The sequence below is a fragment of the Thunnus maccoyii genome, chromosome 11 (assembly GCF_910596095.1).
Source record: "Thunnus maccoyii chromosome 11, fThuMac1.1, whole genome shotgun sequence".
In the NCBI taxonomy this organism is placed as follows: domain Eukaryota; kingdom Metazoa; phylum Chordata; class Actinopteri; order Scombriformes; family Scombridae; genus Thunnus; species Thunnus maccoyii.
Window position 1 is genome coordinate 5,455,593 of NC_056543.1, and position 25,633 is coordinate 5,481,225.

General features: G+C 37.8%; 1 protein-coding gene across 2 annotated transcripts in view; it reads left to right on the forward strand.

Moving 5' to 3' along the window:
* The window catches only part of LOC121907430 (inactive dipeptidyl peptidase 10-like), a 204,495-nt gene that overhangs the window by 128,560 nt on the left and 50,302 nt on the right, over window positions 1–25,633 (forward strand). For both annotated transcript variants that reach the window (XM_042426992.1, XM_042426993.1), the window contains 2 exons: window positions 24,385–24,479; window positions 24,604–24,678. In XM_042426992.1, coding sequence (XP_042282926.1) covers window positions 24,385–24,479; window positions 24,604–24,678 — 170 coding nt within the window. The remainder of the gene's footprint in view (window positions 1–24,384; window positions 24,480–24,603; window positions 24,679–25,633) is intronic.

Here is a 25,633-nt window from a genome sequence, read left to right on the forward strand (position 1 = left end):
AAATATCTCAAATATTATTTTCTGTTTTCCTCTACATTTTGGGAGTTTGGGGCTTTGAGGATATAACGTAACCAACGTAACCATTGGTTTGGGGTCAACAAAGGATTTTATGTGGAAATGTGGCTGTAATTTCTATATTATTAATGTACTTAATCTGGCAAATTATAACTAGTTTCATTGATATAGACTGAGATAATGCTGTATTTACATCTACAACCACAAATCACAAAAACAAAATTAAAATAAATAAAGCATGCAGAGTGAAATATAGCTTTAGTCACCTAAAATCAATTCCTGTCTCAGAAACACTGTCTTTTGCTGCATTAGCTTTGACTGCAGCATCTTTTTATTAGAATAATGAAATTACACGTTGCCACCCGTTAATCAAAATGTAATTTATTTTCGTTCTGAATAGATTCTGCAGAGCTTCCTGTCACAGGGTTAGGACAGCCTCTATGTGGCCTGACAGGCAAAAAAAAAGTCAGACAAGCGCTGGATACTACTCATAAAGCTTTTATTGTGTTCACGTGGAAATCGTTGAAGCCGATGTAGATGAATATATCAACATTTTTATCAACTCAGAACTTCTCTCAATTGAATTTTGGAGATGAAATCAAGCTGAAACTATAAACGATTACTGTATGTATAAGGGATGTGAAGGTGACATGTGTACCGCATGAATAGTGGAAATTATGCCCTTGAAATGAACTGTTCGGGCCTGCCCGGAGAACCATTCTCTCTGATGCTCATTTGTATCTGCACTTGAGACACATCACATAAGGTCAAGATGAACTTTGCCACCAATGTTCCCTTCGGGTGAGCCACTTACCTTGACTCACATGAGTGCACTGACACATTCCATTACTCTTACCGTGGGACGGTATTTGGTGAATCACTCTTTTTCTTCAACATCTTTTATACTAAAATCAACAATTTGGCATGCTATAGGAGGCTCCCGGCTAGGCTGCCAAGCTGCTTTTGGGTGGGGTATGGATACGCTGTCACACTTGAAGTGAAATTGTACGCTCGAGGGTATATTTCACGGATATATGGACTTAAGATAGCGTGCGTATTTTCTTAATGAGTGTAAAGCATACAGTAATTGCATGTCAATGCCAGATTATGGTCTGATTTTCAATAGATGTTTGTGTGCCAGCAGACTTGTTTTTCTTTACCGGAAGATTAATCACTCTGCTACTCAGTTCAGTAGGTCTTTCTGCGTTGAGCCATCAACCCACCTTGATTTTCTTTCATTTTACTAATTAGCTACATGATCAAGCCAATTAATTACTATTCCCCTGCCACTCAGCATGGTGGCAATAGGAATAAAAGATCAGCCATGCTGGTGTCAGCTGACAATGATCTGCAAAGTGTTTTGCAACATATGGATCGGTAGCAGAGTCTTGAAAAAGTAAATTACATTCTTTTTTAGACTGTTTTTCCACTTGCATGCCTGTTCAGCATCATTCTCAGGGGTTAATTAGGAATTGCAGGCTCTGGTGCCTCCCATTAATTAACATTAGAGACTCCCCAAGCTGTGCTGGTAACTGCTGCTGAAGCATCAGTGCGGGGAAAACGGTGTGTGTACAAATATATGCATGTGTGTTTCTCTCTGCTTGTTTCTGCAGACATGTAAATGTGTGTGCATGTAGCACATACACATGTCTGTTAGAGCATGAAGGTTGTTAATGGTTGCATGCTGCTGCTTGGATGCAGCCGGACAGCTCTGGATGCACGGACAGATGGACGCACACATGTAAATGCCCTGTCTAGTCCTCCTCTTAAAAGACAAAATATTCTGGTCGGCTCATTTGTGTGATCCCCAGTGCCACCCAGCACTAAGTTGAGCCCCCCTGCTAAGCCTTACATATCTCACACTCTTCTCCATCTTCCATTAAGCTCCTGTTAGGCCATCTTATTTTTTGCAGCTCCTGACATGCCCATTATCACTGTTCTGAGCAGTGAGGGTCACTGATTAAAAGGAAGGGATTGAATTCCCCATTGATCTCCCTGTGCCCTCGCTCAATGTGTGATTTTCAACAGAGACAGTAAGACATTAGCTAAGCCATTAGTGCATCAGAAGTCTGGTGCTTGGAGGCTGTTATCAAAACTACTAATTCTCAATTACATCTGCATAATAACCCACCATGAAAAAAATCTGACAAATAGCTACCAAAATAGAACAATGCCCTGCTATTAAAACATGTCTGTCAGGAAGCTGTCATGTCACACCGCATGATGTTTAGACTGGAAAAAAGTTGGCAGTTATGTGGAAAAAATTAAATGTCTGTCACACTCTCTGGAAAGAGCCCTTCTTGTCCTCTGCGTGAGTGAGGCAGAGAGCGAGTGTATGACAGCTGAAAAAAAAATTGTTCTCGTCCATTGATTCCACGCTAGCAGAAAATGATACCATCAGTGTCAATCCACAACATAAATCTTAACGTCGGGAGGAAAGTCAAACATCCCCCAGATTCCTTTTTAAATACATTGTTTTTTTTTTTATCCTGTTGAACCATATGGATAAACCTCAGCGTAGGCTACTTTAAATACACAGTGCTATCCGTCTAACTCCATTAGGGTGACAATGAAATGTTTAAAATTTCTTTTACAGTGCTTCATGTGCAAATGGCTGTTAAACCATAAACAATATATTCAAAAATACCTTATATTGATGTAATACATTATAATAGCTTGTCAAAATGTCACCAAACCGGACTCTTGCACTTTTACACTACAACAGCTAGGATACATTTAAAAAAAAAAAAAAAAAAAAGTTTACATCTCTATTGTAACTTCTATCTATCTAAAATTGTTTGGACAGCGCTGTTAAAAAAAAAAAAAAACATCTACCAGATTACACAAAATAAAACTCAACAAGTTTCATTTCAATATTACTGAAAAAACTACTTGAAAAAACCTACTAGACCAATATTCTAATTGCTTCTAAATTTGACATCAGTCAGTTGCCATTTGAACCACCTCTACTGGTTGCTATAGTGAGTGCTATGTAGTATATTTCACAACATTAACCATAAATAACCAATATGAACTATGATGCTCATTTTGACATCAATCATTAAATATTGACCAAGGTGGTTGGTTTGCCAGATTATATTCACAGTTGCTACACTTTGTTTTAGAGAAAGAAAAAAACTGTATATCAGCTCAGATTCATCGATGAGTCTCCAACAGAATCATGCTGCACACAATCTTTGGCTTTTTTCCCCTCCTGTACCTTGGTGATCTCTATTTTACATTTCCACATCACATTGTTCAGCAATTATGTTCATGTCTCTCTTTTTTTATTTGAGCATCAAATGTATTTATTTATTTTAAAGGCTCTGTACACCCCCACTCTAATCAGTCAAAATAATAATAAAAAATCACCTGTGTGGGTGTATACTGGATGAGCACAGTGTTGAATATTAAAACATCATAAAAAACAGAAATATATCACAAGTCACATCAATTTTTATTATATAGCCCAATAACACAAATCACAAATTTGCCTGAAGGTGTTTTACAATCTGTACAGCACAGTACACCCTCTATCTGTAGACCCTCAATTAAAAACAAGGCGAAAACTCCCCCAAAGAAAACCCTTTAATGGGGAAAAAACCATTACAACCATCTATTAAAGAAGTTAATTTCTATCTGCATCCTTCAACACTAATTTGTGCTTCTTTTATTAGATATAGTCCTGACCCAAATGTTCTCTGAGAATAATCACCGAATGTGAAACAAACTCAAGCACAGCCCCCCTTTTTCTTTATGAAGGCTTCATGAAAATGGTTGTGACTGCTGTAAATCACTGCACCCTTGACATGCGGTCTGTATTGCTGCTGTACTGGGATAATAAGGCAGGGTATGTCTGGCCTAATGACGATGCAGTGTAATCGTTAACAGCCGGTCGGTGGGATTCCAATGAGGCAGGGTATTGATTGGCTCACACCTGGCTGTGGAGGGGAGACAGTGATATATTGGTTGAAGGCGAATAGTTGACAGATCTCAGCAGCAGGCCTGCAGCGGGTTAAAACCACCAGCCACAGCCCATTCACACTGAGAGTACACAGCTTTGTGGCTGTGACCGTAGCTCATTTAATCACAGAAAAGGGGATTTCAGAGCTGAACATCCCAAAACTGCATGGTCACATTATTCCTTTAACACTGACAGAGATATAGTTATCAAATGAAAATAGATAATTGTTGTTTTTATAGTATTAAAACAATAAAATAAGATAAATGGTGAAACTTTACATGCTTAAGCTTTTCTAAAAGCCCTGCCTCTTTTTTTTACCCAACTGTCCTGCAGTGTTTTTGTTGGGGTTTTTTTGTTTGTTTGTTTGTTTGTGGCTCACTGCATTGAAATGACTTTGTGGCTCTAGGTTTGCTACCCCTTAGTCTAGTGTAGGCTAGTTAAAAGTTATTTGCAGAGGGTAAGTACAGTGTCAAGCATTTTGTTTGATGGTGGAGAAAAAGTACTGATTTTATGTTCCCTTTATTCTGATTTCCATCCAAAAAAGTAGATGGGGAGGCTTTAAAATTGCAGGTGCATCACAAATTAAAAGTAAAACACAGTTTGCATCCAAATGCCAAATGATTTGGAGGGGAATAAATTAGACTTGGATGAATAAAACTGTCTCAAAAACACACATATCATGTGGTCATGATGAATTTTTCCATTCTGTTCCCAGTCACGAGGCACATTTAAAAATAATTTGACTGTGTCTCCTGAATAGATGATGAAGATGATGATGATAGGTACAGGATGTAACAGAAATGTTGTGCAACTCTATGATGACTTATTCAAATTCCACTATCTGATAAATTGGTTCAGGATCACCTCCTTGTCCTTAGACACATTTTAATGTATATAAAGAAATGTTACTTGCTGTTCATATGATGCATATTTCACTACAACTCCGTTTTGACAACCTCTGCCGTGTTTCAGTCTGTAATAAAGTAGATCCATTGATTTTCTTAGACGATTAATGGCAGTTTGCCATAGCTTGGCAGCAGGTGTTTTATGTTTCTATACATTTCATAAGATGGCCTCTCCATGGTTTATTTTACTGTTGCTTAAAAAAAAAGACAGTGAGCATGGTTTATGGAGGAAGAGAACGAGGTTTCAAAGCTGAGTAGAACATTTTGCAGTTTTTATTGAAGCGATGTGGAAATGTACAGCAGTAATGGACATTTCTCAGTGAACACTGTTGTATTTAGTATACTGTAGTCTAGTATAGTACAGCATAGTGTAGTATACATGTTGTATCAGTGCAGCATCATACTGTATGTTATACTTAAGTGCAGGACTAATAAAAATAATAAATAATATTAGAATGAATACCAACCGGTAAATTTATACCAGTATAGTAAATTGTATTCTCTTTTGTACACTATATTACATTATCACACAGTCAATTGTATAATATAGTATAAAATAGAGCGATTAGTTGATTAATTGATTATTCTTTATTTATGTCATTTATCAAGTAAAAATACCACAACTCACTGGATTTACTGGTCTTTTCTGTTGTATATGAGTGTAAATTTAATGTTTTTGGATTTTGGACTGTTGGTCTGACAAAACATCATCTTAGGCTCGGAGCATTTTTCACTATTTCTTGATACTTTATAGATGAAACAGACAATAATAAAAACTCAAATAAAAAAAACAGTATACAGATTAATAGATAGTGAAATTAATCATTAGTTGCAGCACTAATATAAAAGGTATAGCATAAAAGTACATTTTACATTACATTTTCATGTATTTGGAGACATAAATTAGACATTCAGTACTTTGAGCTGTATTGTATCTGCAGTGTAAATGATCATTTTGGTGTAATACAACTTTGACTTTATTTGCATGGGTTTAGCCATCATTCCTATTGGGTAAAATAACATTTCACTCATCAGGTCACTTGCTGAGATCTCAGAAGGCGGCAGCCTCTCTAAAATACACATTAAACATCCATTACAATCTACAGGACAACTTCACACACTAGTTGTGCAATAAGGAATTATTGTTGACATTACAGGTGCATTCACTTTCGATTTTACTTCAAAATATATTGGTTCCATTGACTTTGTTGCAGTGATGTTGTTGTGTTCCCACATCTCAGAAGTTCACGGTAGTTCACTGAGTAAAATGCTACCAGAACAAATAAAAACAATAGGAACAATGGGAAAAAATAATTTGAAATAAACCAGAAATATCCCTAAAACCTTGAAAAGGTGTCAGAATAAACCTCAGAACACTGTTGAATCCACCAGCAGGTACTGTTCTCACCAGCCCTCCACTGTCTGTCACTGATGTTGAAAGTACATTGTGAGAACCTGAGGCTGTAATAGAAGGAAAATTGGATGACCATCATCACATTCACAACACAGTTCTTAACTTTACAAGTCACACTTGAACCTGTAGCAGGCTGCGTGTTTTGTTGAGGTGTCTGTAAATGTGCTGTTTATTTCCTCCTGCTCTATCACACATTCTTGTGGATGCATCACCATGGAGACTATTGATGTAACTTTTTAAATGATCACATTTGATAGAGAGGAATACACCAGATGGTGGTTTTTAGGCAGGATTGTTGATGTGCCTGCAAGGTCATAAACATAATAGCAGAAAGCACTAAAGTTTAACAGAAAACAGCATCACATATTTTAATCTTTCTAAAGAAGGAGCTGATGACTGATCATTCACTACATTTTGCTCCTTTTAGAAAATACAAATTCAAAAAAAGTATTTCACTTTTTGAACTGCAAAAATATTCTGGATAGATGAATTATGCTCTGTTGTGAGGCAACACTGAGATGTGAGTTCATAGAAAAGAGTTAGAAGCAGGTTTGTGATTTGTTGTAACTACCATTATTGCTGGTATGAAAGCTACTGGGAAATGAGAATGAGTACCTCAGCGGCAGATGAATGCGGCAGTAATGGGCAGCTCACTGTAAATGTGTGTAACTGTGTTTGTAAGGATTGTTTGTAAGTCATGAGAATTACTGCCCTTTCTACTGTACGTAGCAAAGGCATAAATGTTTTGATATTTTTATGCTACTGCAAAAGAAGCCTCGTTGGTTGGGTCAACATAGCTTGAGGCTATACGATGGGAAACTGCAATTCATGTTCTGTCTCATAATAACAGTCAATATTGGTTTCTTTTAACCATGACAGTGATGTTTTCTAACCTTAACCATGAACCATGTAATCTTCCTTTAATGTCAGATAGTTTCAGTTGGCTAAATTTAACCAGACCTTAATTGTAGAGGTTGCAGACTGGAAAACACTGATATTAGTCACTTTTTTAACAGTCATATGGGTCATTTTAGAAGGCACTGGCATTTTCTTGTTTAGTATGAGAACTGGTTGAATTTGTTTAGTTAACAATTCCCTCATTTTTTCAACATTTTGCCATGCATTTCCTTAACAAATCAAACCTTGCTTGCAATCAACCGCAGTATCACCTACCAAATTAATTCATGTACCAGAAAGTCTTGAACATGGTCTTTTTGGGGGGGGGGGGTATTTTTTTCTGGCTTAGATTTGTTGGGGTCAAGTGATTGACAGCGAGCTAATCCTCGTGTAATCCTCAAGGGATGCCAGCAATAAGAAATCCCATGTTCACACTGTGACATGCATGCTCTGTGCTCTTGCTCACCCTCTTGCAAAGTGTGAAATGTGCTCTTGTCTTATCAGAGGTCTGTGGATGGCAGAGGGGAAACCTCTGGGCCTTCAAGGTATTCTGTGAAGGGAATTCTTGTATTCGTAATAAATATTTTTTAAATTACTTTTATTCGCTGAAATAATAGTAATCATTTCTAGATCCTTGTTATAAACTTGGACTGATATGTCTTGGCATACAGTGGGTTAATATAAAGCAATGGGAAATGGACCAGTTTTTCTTCCATTGGTATCTGGATGAATCAGCGACTCCTCCTTGCCAGTCAACGTGGGCATGAATTTTATTTGACGGTGGTCTTAGCTAATCATATTTTAAGTTGTGATATCCCAATGTCTTCCGGGCATTCACAAATACTTAGTGGATAAGCAACCCACGAAAGTAGTCAGTGAGTGAGTGAGTGAGGGGGACAACAAACAGTGACTCACTAACCCAATAACTCCCAGTTCTATTTCTCTGCTGAATGAGAAACATGAATTTACTTGTTGCCTTATTCTGGGCAAAATTTGACAAGAACACTGCAATATATTTGGTTGAAGATGTGTCTGAAAATATATGCTAACTCCAAACTATCCATGATAGCTTCACTTGCCATAAGGAAGCAGAAAGGTAATGTTGATTGCTTCATGGACACAAGTTGCTGGTTGTTAACTGGTTTCATTGTGAGCATTGTCAATCTCTTGGCATTTGTATAGTTAAAAATGTAACTCTGATTTGAAGTTTTTGCTGTGTTCGGATTCATGCTGGGTATTGCATTGTTCAGGCACAGAAGTCAGTATGAAATGAATAAATTTGTCATCGTTTTCCTATAATTAGCCTGCAGTCAAGACACATTTCAGTGAGAAATAAACAAATTCGTTTTATCATTTGATAATCACAGTTTTCTGTGCAAGTTGGAAGAACTGTACTGTAAACCTACAATTTGCATCTCTAGTTTTATTGCCATGGACATGAAATAGCAATAAATTACTTATGAGACATCTGATATCTACATTAACTTGTTTGTCTGAGATTGCTGCCTTTACTTCTAGCGGAGAGATAAAAAAAAAAAAAATCTAAAAAATTAAATCTACAATGAAATTCAAGTGTGTCGAAGCTCAAACAGACACAAAAATGGATCGGATTAGCATTGGATCCAGTAGCTAATGATTATTCTAGATATTTTACTTTCATTCTAGCTAAACAAATATATGAAATAAGTCAATGTAATTTGCTTGTTTCATTTATTTTCACAAAATTATATAGGCCTAATCATTTACATGTCATATTTAAAATTTAGTGATGTCATGATAGCCAGCTTTGTATGACTGGTTTTCCGGATTCACCTTTGTGTGCTGTAAAACTAGGTAGGGCAAAGAAACCTTTAAGATGCTAAACTTACATGTGACAGGGCTCTGGCAATTCATTTTATTGCTCTTTTTGATTTTTTATTGCCACATGTGGTCCTATTGGAGGCTCAGGGTCAGTCTCAGCGACATGACTACAAACCTCGGTGAAACCCAATGAAGGTTTCATATGCAGTGTGATTTATTCCAGCTCAGTCAATTTTCAAGTCAGTGAAAGGTCATACTTCACAAAAATTCATTTGAAGGGAGGAAAACAGCGCTGGTATTAAGGACTTACCATTAACAATATTCTTGTGGTTCAAAACAAACTTTGAAAAGAAAAATAGTTAATGTCTTAAAAAGTGTCCTTGGAGAGGACATAGTACCACTCAGTATGGATCTGTGGAGAATTAGTTGTGTTTGGTTGCAGTGTGATTTTGTTGAATATCCACTTTGCACACAGGCCTCTGTGCTGCCGTCCCCTTGTGTCATAAGGGCCGATGCATTATGGAGTGACATTCATATCCCATCTATAACCTCTACAACCCTGCCATAGGGCTCTGACATTTCACTTCATTAAGTCCTCAGTAGATTTGATGCTCCGTCTCAGATACAGGGCCAGTGTGAAAGGACGACGGTTGACGATGAATTAAACATGGCATTCGGGTTTATATATAGACTTCTTAGGACAAAGGCAGCTGTATAGTATCTCATTCCCCAACCGTCACATCTTCTGGCATCATCACATGACCAATGACTGCTGGCAATGCATTTTACATTTTTTAGTTGATTGACAAGACAAATATCTTAAAGGATAAGTGTGTCAATGTTCAATAATCTTTTATTGTTAACAAATCCCAACAATGAAGGGAGTCTACTAATATTGTTTCAAAGTCTGAAATTACTGACCGATCCATGTAGTGTTGGCTACTGGACAAAAACTTAATGAGCTAATGAGCTACATTCAAACGCTACAAAGCTACTGCAAGTATGTGAATGCATCTTTTTACGACTCCAAAGTTTTCAAATGTAGGGTAAAATCTATTCTAGTGCATTTATTCAGGGAACTGTCCTCCCAACAAACACAACACAATAGGTTGCAATGCCAATCGCCCAATTATTTGAGTGAAAGATGATCTAGTAGCCGGAGTAATTATGACCGCAAGCAGTGACGTCTATAAGAGTTGACTAGTTTCTGGTGGAAGGCTGTTTATTATCGGTGTTTATTTCCGATTCCTAACCGTAAGTGTCACATTCTCAACCGTGAGTCGGGACAGTTTTTGACAATCGTAACGGCCATCATCTCCTAACCTTAACCCCGTTGTCAGTATTGTAGCCATGATGATGAAGATCATTTAATTGTAAGGAAGTAGTAACTTCAACCCACACCACATTTCACTAACCTTAAAGTGATCATTTTAACCCAAACCATGATATTTCCCTAAACCTAACCAAGTGGTTTTTGCGTCTATTATTAATTATTTTTATATTTGTGAAATATTATGATTTTGGACGAACTGATGACAGACAAAGGATGTTGTGCTATGTGTCGTTCTGGAGTCACATGGTCAAATTACATATTTGGTCGTTTAATTTGGAGGACTTGTGATTCAGGGTGATGGCACCTTTAAGCATGTAGAGTAGCAGGAAATGGACCCAAATACAGGACAGAAGGTTGAGCAATACTGAAGAGACTTCTTTATTGAAGAATTGCAGGCGAAACATAACATTGCTGGCTGACCGAAACAAAACAGAACGCAGAACGAGACTTGAACAAACAGAGCAGAACTAGATCAAATCAGAACAAAACAGAGGATCCAATAAAGACTTACTGAACTAATGAGGAGATGAGGTGCAGGTGGGGAGATGGGTGGAGAAACTCAGAAGAGGGGAGTGAGGCTGGGGAGGAGTGCAGGAACACGGAAGGAAAACACAGAGAAAACCAAAAACCCAGAAACACAATAAAGGCAACCCAACTGACGGAAAGCCAGAAGTCTTTAAAGACGAAACTCAAAACAGTCTTCTCCCACTCAGTCCAGTCCAAACAAGTAGAGAGAAAAGCCTGAGGGCCTCTGGAGGACTGCTGGAGAATGGCAACCAAGAAATACAGAGACAGACTCTCCAGATTCTCTAGAGGCAGTGACAGAGCCATGACAAGTAGCTGCAGTGATTAATGTCTGTGTGTGTGTTTTCTAGCTTGCTGACATCAAGTTTGGAGTTAGCATTTAACAGTAATATTTGGTGTGTTCACTCTCCCGGTAGCAACTACAGGGTTAACTGTAATATTGGCATGCAAAATAGCGTGTATCATAAATTAGCAGTGGCTCCTTGAACTCCTTTCCTTATAAACATGGTTGTTTTTTTAATGAGGGCATGATTAACACATTCAATAATGTGCACCATGTCAGTGACACTTGCTTTGCAATGCAAATCAGATGTGGATCATATTAGACTTGCTTGCAGAGCAGTCAATGAAGAGAAATTAATAAGAGAAGTCAATGAGCTGCATTAACTCAGGTCCATCTTTCAGCTGGCTTTAAAATGCACTCACTCAGAACATGCAAGACGTAGGTTGAAAACAGAACTCTAACTCATTGGGTGCTATACAGCATGTCTCAGAAACCTTTAAACACCACTCAGCCACTTTAAGAAATAAAAGGCAGTGCTTGCTACAAGATAGAGAGGATACCAGTTAAAGTGAGTCTGTGATGCGTGTCAATGCCACCTGTCCATCTGAAGAAAGAGGCTGCCATCGTTCTATGTGTCCATTTTAAGTAATTTTAATCAACATTCAGCGTTGAGACCACATCGATCCATCTACACGCCGTGTTTCTCACAATTCACTGAAAGAGCAAAGTAACTGCAAAGATGATTACACATGTTAAGCTTTTCTTAATTGTTGTACACCTCAGTGAGAATTATTTTCATCTGACAAAGCATCAAGGGGTATATTGATAATGAAACAAACACCACAATATCACACAGCAGCATACTAATTAAAAACAAAACAGTAAAGGCTGCTGGGTCTTAACTGAATTTAATGAGTCCCTTCATTTCAAAACAGAGCATGAGGTACGGTGGAAAAATATAACAATGCTGCAATCTAAAATTAATTATTTATTCTTGTATTCTAAGATTTCTAATTTTAGAGCCAAAGTATTATGTTGTATTTGGATTAAATTAAATGACTTTTATTTTTGTATCTGCATCATTACTGTTATAACTTTGTTTTACATTGTGTTCTACAAAGTTTTCACTGTTGCAATTCCAATGTTGTCGTACAAGTAGTGATTAATAGCATGGACGTTGAGTGATCTCACCATCAATACGTTACAATAATACAACAGATGGCAAAAACTTGGGCTCATGTTGTCCTGTGTCAGGACTCTAAACCTCATATTGCTCTTTATTAACAGGCCAGAGCCTGCAAAGCATGACAATGTTAAACTACAATTCTGCACCCTTGTATTTGGTAACAAAAAAGCGAAATAGCCTATTACAGTTTAAATTAATAGTTTATCCATATCTGCTAAAATAGTTTATTTTGTGTGAATCATTGCCTCAAAGTTGAATCAATATTTAAATTCTTCGAGTGTAGTTTTGCATCTCATCATGTTGAAATACTGTGTTTTTGTCATTTAGCACAAAGCCTTTTGCTGAACACATGATGTTACTGTATGTAGCGAGTCCAGATGACTTAGTGATAAAAGACCTTGAGATAATGGAAATGTTCCTGTTAGAGCCACGGGGGAAGTGCAGGTTACAGGCAAAACTGCTGACTGTACGGAACAGTGCAGCATCCAGGTACAGGCTGGGAGGCTGGAAAGGCACCTTTGAAGAGGACTCTGCTGCTTCCCTGAAGTATTGCTGTAAAAGGAAGGTCTGGAACTGATTTAGTAACATTAATCTCAGTATAATCATGAGTGTTGTTCACCTGATTTTGTTGCTGACATTGTTTTAGATGATGGTGATGATGAGGAAAAGAAGGAGGAGAACAATGTGATGTGATAAGGAGGGAATGCATAGTGGGTCCCTCTTTCACATACAAGCATTTCATATGCATATGTACCCAAGACAGTAGTGCATGCTTTGCTAAATGGAGAGCAATTCCTCCTGCATCTCATTCTTAGCGTGCATGTCCAGTGGTGTAAAAGTCAAAAACTTGATGGGGTTGAAGTAGGTGCTCAGCACACAGAAGAGGAGGCTCTTGAAACCAGCCATCCGTGTTCTTGCACTCGTAAATTATCTGCAGTTCTGATAAAAATGAAGCATGTCATCATTAGCGTGTGGTGTGGGTGGACAGTTGAGATGAAATAGGCTTATTAATTGTAATGGACAAGGCTAATGCAGTATGCTTCTGCATGCAAACCCATATAGGACAAGAGTGCCTCACCAGTTTGCTTTGCACATGCAACCCATTCTCATCCCAGGTCGTCAAATGCCGACGCTTTGTCACGCCCCTCTGGGGTCTCATGCAGACACACAAGGCACTTTTTGGCATCTGTATAGTGACGGCTTTCAGTTAAATCCAATGTTGACCCATCTGCAGCAATATTACACGCTCAGAGCAACTGGTGTGGTCTCGTTAGGCACAAAAAACACTTGGTTAAGTTTAGGGAAAGATGGCGGTTTGGGTTAAAATGATCATTTGAAATGTCATCATGGCAACAGTAAACACCACAACAAAAAACGTCCCGAGTCACAGTTGGAAACGTGACACCCACAGTTGGAAGCGGGAGGCGAATAGTGTTGTCCACTTTTTGCCTACCTATCTAGCCATCCACCCAACCTGCCTCCTCCCAAGAGGGAAAATGTCAGCTTATATAGACGTCGTTGGTTATATGGTGTCTAATAATGACGTGGATGGATTTATATCGGAGTTAGTTGAAAGCCCGGTGTGTCTCATACAGACACTAAAGGGTGCCTTGTGCGTTACTATCAGACGCCGAGGGGCGTGACCAAACGTCGGTACTTGACACCCTGGAAATGAGAACAGGCTGGCACACGAGACATTTAACATGTGCTGTATGTGTCACTGAAGCAGAACTGAACTGTTTTAATACCAATACAAATTCAAACCCACTGGCACATGACCCTTGGACAGTGTACACAACCCCAACAAGTTAATTACAATGATTCACAATGGCTTGTTAAATAATGCTCAGTAATTAATTAAATCTCTTTATTGATGATGTCTAAAAGGTTCCTGTTGTAGAGAAGGTGTTGTGTTAATCTATCTCCTAATCTTTTAATCTAATCACAGAATGTAACTCATTTATTCTCTGGTGGGGGAAAAATAGTTAGAGGCTAGATGGATTGCAGGGGTGCTCTCTAATTTAAGGCACTTGTCTGCTCTTATTTTGTCAATCAAAGCATATTGGTGGATTCAGAGCAACGTGAGACATTAATGGATGCTGAGCCACTTTGAGTGATCTCAGATCTCATGATAGCTGAAGAAAAAATAGCAACGGCTTTTCATTGTACTGTAATGTACCACCTACTTTACAGATGAATATTTCAAAAGTACATAAATATAACCTCTGAATTAATATTGTTAATAAATTAAAGCACAGAGGAGGCAAGTGTCCCTTTTTCAACCAAAAAGTTCAAGATCCCAAGGAACCACTAGAAACTAAAAGTCCCTTTCCTATCCCTGTTCACGTTACCACCATATCTGAAGAACTGTGAAGATAAGACAAATAAGACTTTGCTGGACACAGTTTTCACACGAGTCATGCTGTTTGTTGTAATGTGCTGTTGTATAATTCTGATGTGTGATTGAATGCAATGAATGGATATAAAAAGAAACAACCAAAGGTCAAAACTGAAGATTTTTCAGCACCTGTCTCCATAGTAGACAATCTGTTGAGCTGTGAAAAACAATCTCACCATAAGGTCCAATGAATAGCTGTTCAGGAGCTTTTGATTGCATGGCATGATCTTCCTCAGCAGATGGAGTTTGTCCACTTGCTACAGAATTATAGATGTGGAAATTTCCATACCTCCAAGCAGGACTTTTCATTCATGTTGACTTGAAAGCTGACACTTTGGAACAAGCAATTAGCAAAACAATATCAACATTTAGTAGCTGCTCTGCAACTTTTGATCATGTAACATGAAAAATTATATGGTTGAAAGCTCAGAATAGCAACTGAAAGGACCATACTGTTAGATTGATTTGTCGTTTGCTGTTTCCAAGGTCAAGAATGAATCTCAACTGTCAAGATCTGCTAAGTGCTTTATACTTATTAGTTTCTATATTAGTATGAGGCCACAGTTAATCAAATATAAATTACGTTTTGCTTCTCTTATTCAATTGCATGTTCTCTCCCTCACTCATTTGCTTGTATTTTGCCCTCGCAGATGAGTCACACTGCATAGCTAGACAGTCAGCTAACACAAGACTCAGTAGGTTGTACTTCATGTTAAGCATGATGTACTGAAGCTTAAGCTGTAGAACTGCAGGCACAAACACAAGAATACATAACACATTACACAGTTACAATGAAATATGTGCAACAATATTACAACACTTTTCTTCACAGGTTTCCAAATTAAGCAACAGTTAGCTTACGTAACTTATACAGACCAACTAACATACATTTGCGTTAATTATGTGTTAACTTAGAAAGCAGCCCATGGCAGAGAAAGCATCTGGTTGATTAGCTTAGCAGCTAGTTAGCTCATCTCATAAAACTGAAATCAAAAGTCATTTTAACAGCGATATTGAATCACATTACTAAATTGCAATAGTAAGAAATCAATCCAAGGATCAAACCAAAAAGACTCTTTAATGGCTACTTGAGAATCTTTTAAAACTAAGAGAATGAATCTAATATATTTTTTCTGGCCATTTCCATCACTAAAAAACCCACTTGAGGAGAGATTATACTTTTAAAAAATATCAAATTATTATGTAAAAAAATGTGTATTATATTTCAAAATTTGAAGGCAGACATCAAGGTAGAGAGTTCATCTTCTTAGTGGAGTTATTAGATGAAAAATAAATAACTTTATGTGAATATGCTCATGTCTCATTGGTGTCAAAACTCCATTCAAACCATTATTAGTGTTTTCCGGTTATCAGACAAGGCAAATCTTGCAAGAACTTGAAATGTGTATAGACTCTCCACATCACCACATTAAAATAGTGTAGGCCACAGGTGATTGGTGCCCCATTTGGATGTGCAAACAATCCCTCCTCAAATGTGAGTGTGTTTGGCACTCGTTGCCACTCATTAACAACTATTGCGCCAAGTGGTTGTTGTATTTATAATGTTGTTGTCATGCAGCTCTTAATGAGCTCTTCATGTCATTAATTGTGTCATTAATCTTCTTTAGCATTTGCTCCCTCAGGGTTTTTGTTATTCTACCAGTATTAGTAAAACTCTTCAACATCACGAACTATAATCCTACCAAGTGATCATGTAATATAATTTCATCATTTGCCCTCATCCACAGTGATCTCATAAATCTGTAGCTTTGCTAATTTCCGTTATGATGGAAACTCTGATTATATGATGCTTAAGTAACTATTTTCAAGTTATATTTCTACATCCACAAGTATGTCTGTGTTGTCTGCTTTACACAAGAATATTTTATTGTACCATTATACACCAAGTGCCCAACAAAAGGCAGCCAATATATTTATGCCTGTACATATTCTGCAAGTTCTGATAAAAATGATTCTGATTCTCCTTTTTGCTCATCAACAAGAAACCTTAAGTGTATAAGCAGTGAACCACTGGTGCCATTTTTAATTAAACACTGTGGTGCTAGCAGTAGCTGGCACTGAATCCTTACACTCCAGCAGATGCTACCGTATTTACTGTCAGCATCTGCAGAACCAAGCACTCATGTTCTATCTTTAACAAGTTGGCTTTGAGCTTGACCAGCTGTGACATTTGGTGGAACCTTAGGGGCTGCAGACACAGCATTCAAGCATTACGCAACCTTGGCTAAATAATTTAGTGTGTGCCATGCATATTACATTGTGCCCAGAGTTCCCATTTGGCCCCCAGACTTTCTGTTAGGCTAAAATGTGCTTTTCACTGTTTCTAACCCCCACCTTCATGTATTTAAGAAACTGCAACCAATGTAGCAAAGTCTGCTTAATGGGTTGAGTTATGATTGTACACGCAATACATGAAATATTGTGATGGAACACATTAGATTACATTTGTGTCCTTTCATATTTCCAAGTGGACAAAAAAGGAGTAAAGGTGCAAGACAGTCTTGAAAACACTATTTAGCAAGTAATATGAACAGGATTTAGTAGAAGAATTTATCCAGATGACACTACACATTGTCAGTTTTCTGCTAAGGAACTTTAAGGAACTAGATATGCTGTATATGGTATACAGTCCATATGCTCAAAAGTATGTTGACACACAAACGTTCAACCCATGAGGGGTTATTGAACATCTCATTCCAAAATCATGGGCGTTAATATGCTGCTATAGCAAAGGTTACAATACTGTAACCCTAGTTCTATAAGCACAGGCGGAGCCCTCTACTGGACTCTAAGGGTAATACTCTTGAACTGAAGTTGGGGGTGGATTTCTGAAGGTCAGCGATGTTGCAGACAGGGACGAGAGGCACAGATAGCGAAGCTGCTGGGGGCAATCTCAGCTGAGGTGTCTGGCAGCATCCAGCATCATCCGGCAGCATCTGGCATCTCTGGTGGCGGTGGCGGACCGGATGAAGTGGGGTACTCATCCTCGATGCGGAGCTCAGTCTTGAGCTCCGGTACGCTCTTGTCGCAACGGAGTACAGTGCAACTTTTAAGAGGATCATTAATACAGAGAGAAAAAAAAGTAAAGGTCCTAAAATAGATCCTTGTGGTACACCCTTTTTAACAATTAAATAATCAGATTGAGTGTGATGAAAAGAAACACCCTGACAAAGATTATGAAGGTAAGAATTAAACCAAAATAATGCCTGTTGAGAGACACCAATAGCACAAAGTTTATCAAGAAGAAAATAATGGCCAACTGAATCAAAAGCCTTGGTTAAATTAATAAAAAATTGTGAATTGACCTTTGTCTAAAGATGAGAGTACATCATAGGAACATTTTACAAGGGCAGTAGTGGTAGAAAAATTAGAATGAAAACCAGACTGAAATAGGGATAATTTATTGTGATCATTAATATACTGTGATAATTGATAAAAAATTAACTTCTCACATATTTTAGCTGTAGTGCAAATAATAGAAATCCATCTATAATTATTAAGATCTAGTAGATCTCCTTAATGAAGTGGAGTGACTTTAGCACATTTCCAAATAGATGGAAGATTACAAGTAGATTGGGACCGATTAAATAGGTTGGCAAATGGGAAATAAGCACTTGAGAAGCTAATTTTATAAACTTAGCCTCTAAGCCATCGGAACCAGGAGCAGAGCCAACATTTAAAGCAGAAATAACTTGCATAATTTCAGTGTGTAAAATATGTCTGAAAGAAAATGAACCACTGGTAGTTAGGTTACTAATTTGATGATTTAAATAATGTGTAATAAAAGAATAAGAACTACAAACAGAGGAAAAATGATGATTGAAAACTTTTGAAATAATAGCGCGGTCAAGGACAACTTCATCATTAACACAGATCTGTGCAACAGAGCTTTTACTGGGGCTAAGGATACTTTTCATCCTGTACCAGAACTGTTTAGTGTTACGGAAGTCATGAGAAAGACTATTTCTATAATAGTTGGACTTAGCATTCCTAGTTTTTGTCTTACAGAAATTTCTTAAATGTTTGTATGCTTCCCAGTCAGCTAGATCCCTAGATATTTAACATTTTGCCCAGGCTTTATCTCTAATTTTAAAAAGACTTATCAAATCTGAAGTAATCCATGGTATATCCACCTTTAACTTTCATTGTTTTCCAATGAGCATGTATATCAACAACTTTAATAAATTCACTCAAAAGGAAATTCCATGCATCCTCAACATAAGGTATCAACTGAAACTTATCCCAGTCTATTGCAATAACATCACAAATAAAATGATCAATATTTATGTTTTTACACTGCCTTGAACTTAGGTATCTTGGAGGAAGACGGGGGATTTTAATCTTCCTGACTTAAAGTTAAAAGCACTATTGTCTTAAATATCGTATTGTATGGTGCAGCATTAAGATTTTCTTCAGTTGGAACTAAGAGATCTGGGCCAAATCATAAAAACAGACCTTGAGTAAAAGTGCAAAAAAGAATGTGGACAGGCGTGTCCATTTCTCTAACCTGCAAAGAATTACAGTACATACTGATGTAGCAGTAGCAGGGACACTTTACATTTCATATCTGCTGCCATAATCATTTTCTCAAGTGATCAAAAATAGGCATATGATTAAGAAATGTATCACATTATTACTGGCTTCTATAGTTAGCACTGAATGCTGTTATTTTTTATTTCCGCCTCCAGCCAATGGGCAGAATTAATCTTTTATTTCCTGACAGTCATGGCAGTAATGCGGGCATCAGGCTCTGGATCTGGACAGTTAAAACCCGAGTAAATCGGGCATTTTCAAAAGAAAATTACAATGTGTCTCATGGCTCACTAAGTACAAACAGTGGAAGGGAGATATCATTACGCCGGCTCCTTCAAGGAGTCCAGTATGTGGCTGTTTACCAATTGTATGGGAAGAAATACTCACTGGCAGAGAATTTCAAGGGATTAATAGTGTTAGGGGTTGACTATCGCAGTGAAGTGGCAGGTTTTTCAAGGCATAAATGTTTTCCTCACCTTTGGTATCCTTGTGACGTGCTATGAGCTATTAGTCGCAATCACGCTGTGGAATGCCATTTTTGTGCCAAAGGCTTGGCAGCCCTTTTTGTGGATATATTGGTGACATTTCTCCCCCAAGCAAAGTCTATAAAACATGTTCGAAACAGTGTTCATTATAACTACAGTATATCCACATGTGGCTGCCATGTGAATTATTTTCAGTGAACGCAGAGCTGTCACTGTACTCTGTCAGGCAAGCAGGGGGGATTGTGTTGGTGGATGCAGCTTCGATCTATCTTATGAGCAGCTAAACTGTCCCTGCAGCTTGCTACCAGTTCACTTAGGACCAGAGCAACACACAAAGGAAATACAAAGTCTCCTCACAAGCTGAAATAGCGCTGCAGCTTCAGTGATCGTGCACCTCTCACACAAGGACATCACACTCTCTTTCATGGTGCACTGTTCTTTTCAACTCAACTGTCAGAGTAGGTGCAATCACAGATATTAAAGAGAAGAAGGAGAGATGATCTCATCGGGTCGTGACTAATGCCAGCCTCTGCCACAAACACTGATAATGCATTCCCGGTAATTCCAACAGGAAACTGTTTAAATTATATGTTCATGGTGCATCAGGATGGCACCGTCATCAAAGAGGATAATCTTAAATTGAGCTTTAATAGCCTTTACTGCAGGATTATATCATATTTTCTTGTCTCATAATCAAGTATTCTTAAGTGCACACAAAAGCTGCGGTGGTAAGCATGTGGCATGGAAAGTGGCCATTATTTAATCTGCACACACCTAAATTTCAGAGTTAAGCCTGGCAGAAAAAAGCAGAGACATTTCATTATTCATGGTGTTACAGACGTAGGACATTACTTATACATTAGTCTTAGCTTGTTCTTTTTCAGCTGCAGACATTCCATTATTTAAGGAGACAAGTGCAGAGCAGTGCAGAGACCCATGGTAATGTTCATGAATGAGTTCCCTTTGATCAGCTCTAAATATTAATTTTTCTCTCATTGGCATGAGCTGACTTGGACTTTAACACCGCTGGACATTAGATGAAATGAAAATTATTTTGGTACTTATAAAAGGACCTAATTGGAGTCACAAACTTTTGCAGGCATACTAGTTTTATCAGTGGTACCTCTCAGTGTTACATATATATTTCTTTTGTTATAAATGGGCTATTTTAGGCAATTACAACACAGCACACAATAGAAATGATTAGCTCACTGCAGTATATCAAATTGTGTTGGGCTCCCATCATTTGTCCACTTACCTACTGAGAAATGACCTCAACAACAAAGTAAGTGTCCCCAGGAAACTGTGCTTTGATAAAGGAACCCTGAAATGAATGGAAACCAATGACTGCTTGGAGGAAAGGAAAGCAATCAAGTTTTGAAAAATGATCAGAACTGTAAAATATAAATATTTCCAGTTAAAACATGCAAAACAACCAAGACTACACTGGTGTTAGAAAATTATGGGTCCCATTTTATTTGCATAAGCACAACAGCAAGCACAGGGTATACTGTAGGTCTTGTGGATGTGGACTGTGTAGGCGTCTCCAAGCACACTTGCTTTTGGTTGATGTATGTGAAGCAGTGCAAAGTACAAGACAGCTGGGTGATTGGTGCTGATTAATAAATATACTCCCACAGTCACACCACTGGTCTCATAGCTCTGAAGCAGCTGTGCCAATCACAGTAAAGCATGACAACATTAGCTCGACAAATGAAAAGATGCTTCTTCTGAAAATCATCCTTTGATTTGATATGATTTGATAGTTTAGTGCAGAGCTTTGCAATGATGATGAAATGAGTAATTATAAATGTCAGTGATTGCATGAATCCAGTGCTAATTCAGTTTTAATTCTACTGTATTTCTCATTGTAAATGGTCACATATTGTAACTGATGTGACAGCAGCATCTGGATGTTTTTACAAGGACAATGGCCGTGTGTATAGACAGTGAGTTCTGGCACAGCACTTCAGATTTATCACACATTCAGTATCTGTCCTACTGCCTTCACATAGCAGCAGTGATTTACTCCCACCTGTGCACTCTGCACATTGCACTCAACACCAGAATACCACAGGCAAAGCAAATCTCAAGGTCAGCAAAATACCAAACTGTCATAGCGCTGCTTTCACTAGACATCGCCCTTCTAGAGATATAGGGCCCCAATGCTATTTATTTACCTTAATATGAATGTTTCCTCTATTGCTGGTTACTTTTTTCTATGATGGTGAAGGCGTTAACCAAACCACAGCAGCCACATTTGATAACGCCAGAAGAAACTTTATGTATCATGGTGGAAGCTGGGGAAACCTATTCCTCAGGGTACAGAGTGCCATCCAAATGCAGCATCAGCAGCTGTTTGGGATTAGCCAGAGGATTTCTATAAATACAGCTGTGTTTACTTGTAAAGCTGTTCATCATTATATGACTCCCAGTGACACTGGATGAACTCAGAAAACCCTCAACTACCCCTTTACCCCCTTATGTGGACAAAGCATTCATGTCATGCTGTTGCTCACCGTTGCCTCCACTTAACCAGAAATCCCATTAAACAAACAAGAACAGGGGTGTTGTGGTCTATGTAACCACAGACGTATGTTGCATTTCACCCCACTCTCTATCACCATAGTGACTGATGGATACATCACATGGTATGTATCTGAAGAAATGCCTCAGTGAAATGCCTTCTTAACTGGGAAGCAGCAATTGAGTGCCATAATGTATTGGAGTTACCGGTATGTCATTGATTATGTAATCTTGTGACATCCCCTTCTATATTTTACATACTGGTAGAACATGCATTGATTCACTATGTATTTTGCAGACATTCACTAAAGACTTGTACAACTTTGTTAAGATAAAGGAGCTTATTATAGCATCTGCTGCTTCATTCATGCTTCCTAATCATAGACTCATTCATCAGCTGCTTGTCTCCCTCAAGCAGCAGTGCCTTTTTGTACCAGATCTAACAATATAATACTTTGCCATAAATGACTAATTCTTTGATGATAAGCGTCTTTGACCAATCGATATAAACATATAAATGCAAGGGCATATAGCGTAAAGTATTTGAGTGCATAGATGATAGACCCTGAAGAGCTGAATTCAAAAGCTGCTGACATAAATGTGAATTTTCGTGTTTTGTACACAGTACATGTACTTTACTGTATGTACACAAACACACTGGCATCTCCAGCGCACAGTTCTTGCTGTAGTGTGATGATGTGTGAGAGTCAGAATCTCCTACAGTATGTGAACTAAATGAAACATTAGAACAGATGTGTTAATCAAACAAAATAACTCAAGTGTGAGATTAGGAGTTCTGGCAAGTAACTTTCATTTCACTTGGTCAAATAAGGACTTAGAGTGTCCTTATTTGGCCTGTGGTCCTTTAGCAATAGATTTATACCCACTGCCTGTCTGATAAGATGACACTACTGTAGCAGTTGCACACGGTTGGAAAACCAAAACTCATCAAGCAAACAGCAAACATTACATTTTTTTGTATTTTTGCTTTGTCATCCTTATCTTATTTGGATATTTTATCTAAAATAATGTAGACATTACAGCAACTATAGAAGAACAGGAGTCTACAGCCATACTAGCATTGACATAATGTTGACATGTTCGCCATCTCTGTTGTTAGCATGCTAACTTCAGCTAATTAACAATGTTTCCCACCTGCTGGTAGCACTGGATGAAAAGTCAACAGGATACATTGTCTGGAAACCATAAATATCTGTATAAAATTTTATAGAAGTCTGTCCACTAATTGTCGAGGACCAAGAACTGGACCAAGAATGCAAAAGGAAGGGAAGGCTGAACTTGAAAACATGAAAAAATGTCCCCTTTTTGATCTGATTTTCAGCGGGTCTTGTAGAAGATAACATTTTTATTCATGCTCTGTAGCCAGAAATCCTCCTCCGTTTGTCCATTGTTGATTTGTCTTTATGATTTTGCTTGCTTTATTTATTTATTTATTTTTTTTATGAAGCAGTGATTCATGTGTGCCTGGCATTTTATTCCACTGTGGGCGGCATTGTGACCAAACTTTGTCAATGCTTGATTGTAGTTGCTTTCTTGTAAATGCTGCATTTTGCTCGAGTAGAACACTTTGAAAATAAATCTTGATGGAAGAAATAGTTGCATTCACATGTGTAAATTTGACAACCTGTTGCATAAACCTATTGCTACGGTCTATCTTAATAGCTGCTATGTTGCTGTTCTTTAACTTGTGTGTATGTGCATGTTTTCATGCATACATGTAAAATTTTTGTGCAAACTGTTATACAAAGCTACTGTCGTCTGTGACAATCCCCCGTTCTATGACATTTGAGGTGGGCTACGTTTCTGAATTTTTGGCTCAGACAAAAAACAAACAACGAAGTCACGGCAAGCCAATTCAACTTGGTACAAAAGATGTTTTCCTGGCCGTGCCACACAATGCTCTTGCCAACAATACAGAACATGCAGTGTTACCTAGAAGATGAAAAATGTAGGTCCTCCCTTTGTGTTTGTCTGGCTGTGAAATCTCACTTTTGATTCTCACAGTCTTGAGGCTTTCTAAATTCAATTTCCTTCTTACAGATGTTTTTTTTCTTTGTTCCCTCTGTCTCTCTACACAGACTCTGAAGTTATCTACAGAAACAGCGATGGCCACGTCATCAAGTTCAACATCCTCACAAACGAAACAGAGATTGTTTTGACAAACACAACGTTTGTAAGTAGACATTAGTTTTGCATACTGTATCTTAATTTATCACAATATAAATGCTGTCATAATGATCATCATTGCAAACAGTATTTACTTCTTACTGTCTGTCTGTTTTTTTCCTTCTCACCAGGTAAATTTCAATGTGGCAAAGTATTCTGTGTCCCCTGACCTGAAATATGTACTCTTCGCTTACGATGTGAAACAGGTAAGTTATTTCAAAACCTGCATCATGATTGTTATTGCAGTGAGAAAAGACAGACCTTGTGACACTTTTCACATCTCTGCCGTAGAGACACTCTCCACTATATACAGTATATGGAATGCATAATGGGGTGCACAGATAGTCCTTAGACGACCATGAATAAAATGTCACCAGACGACTCACAAGAAATCTGTGTAGGTGGTTTTCATGTACAGTGGAAACAGCTTTTAGTGATCATATCTGTCTGGGTCCAATTGATCACTATAAGCAGATGATTATTATAGCCAATTTTTTTTCTTTATTTCTCATGAAGATTACCATCTAATTGACATTTGCATATTTATTACATGAATATAAAGTAATGAAACAACCAGCTTTGCTATTTATTGAATTTTAACGACTGTTTCAAGTACAGCTGTTTCAAACGCCTGTTGTTTCGCTGCTGCACCTTGTTGACTCGTTTTTGGCAGTTTCTCATAAGCTTCAAGGAAACTACATTTTTCATAAAGAGAAAACGACCTTTCTTTCTCCCGTCATAATTTCAATGTGCACTTAGAACCAGCCTCAGGTAACCAGCCGGATGCATACGGGTTACTGCGAGGCAATAATGGTGCCATAGCCGCATAAGTACATATCATACGTGTATCATGGGATGAAAGTAAAAAAACATAGAATTTCTGTAGTTTCTAAAAAACTTTCCACATGTTGTCATGTATGAAAAGACCCAAAATGAACACTGTGAACGGACTACTTGATTACTCTAAGCAAATTAGCTTAATCTATAACAATGCATCATATTCTATTTGTTAGTTCTCTAAGTTTTGTGTGTGAAATTTACAAAGTAAATAGCACCTATCACTCTCAAATAAATGTAGAGGAGTAACAAGTCAATATTTCCCTCTGAAATGTAGTGGAGGAAAGGTAGATACAGTCTGAGCATGGAAATGCTCAAGTAAAT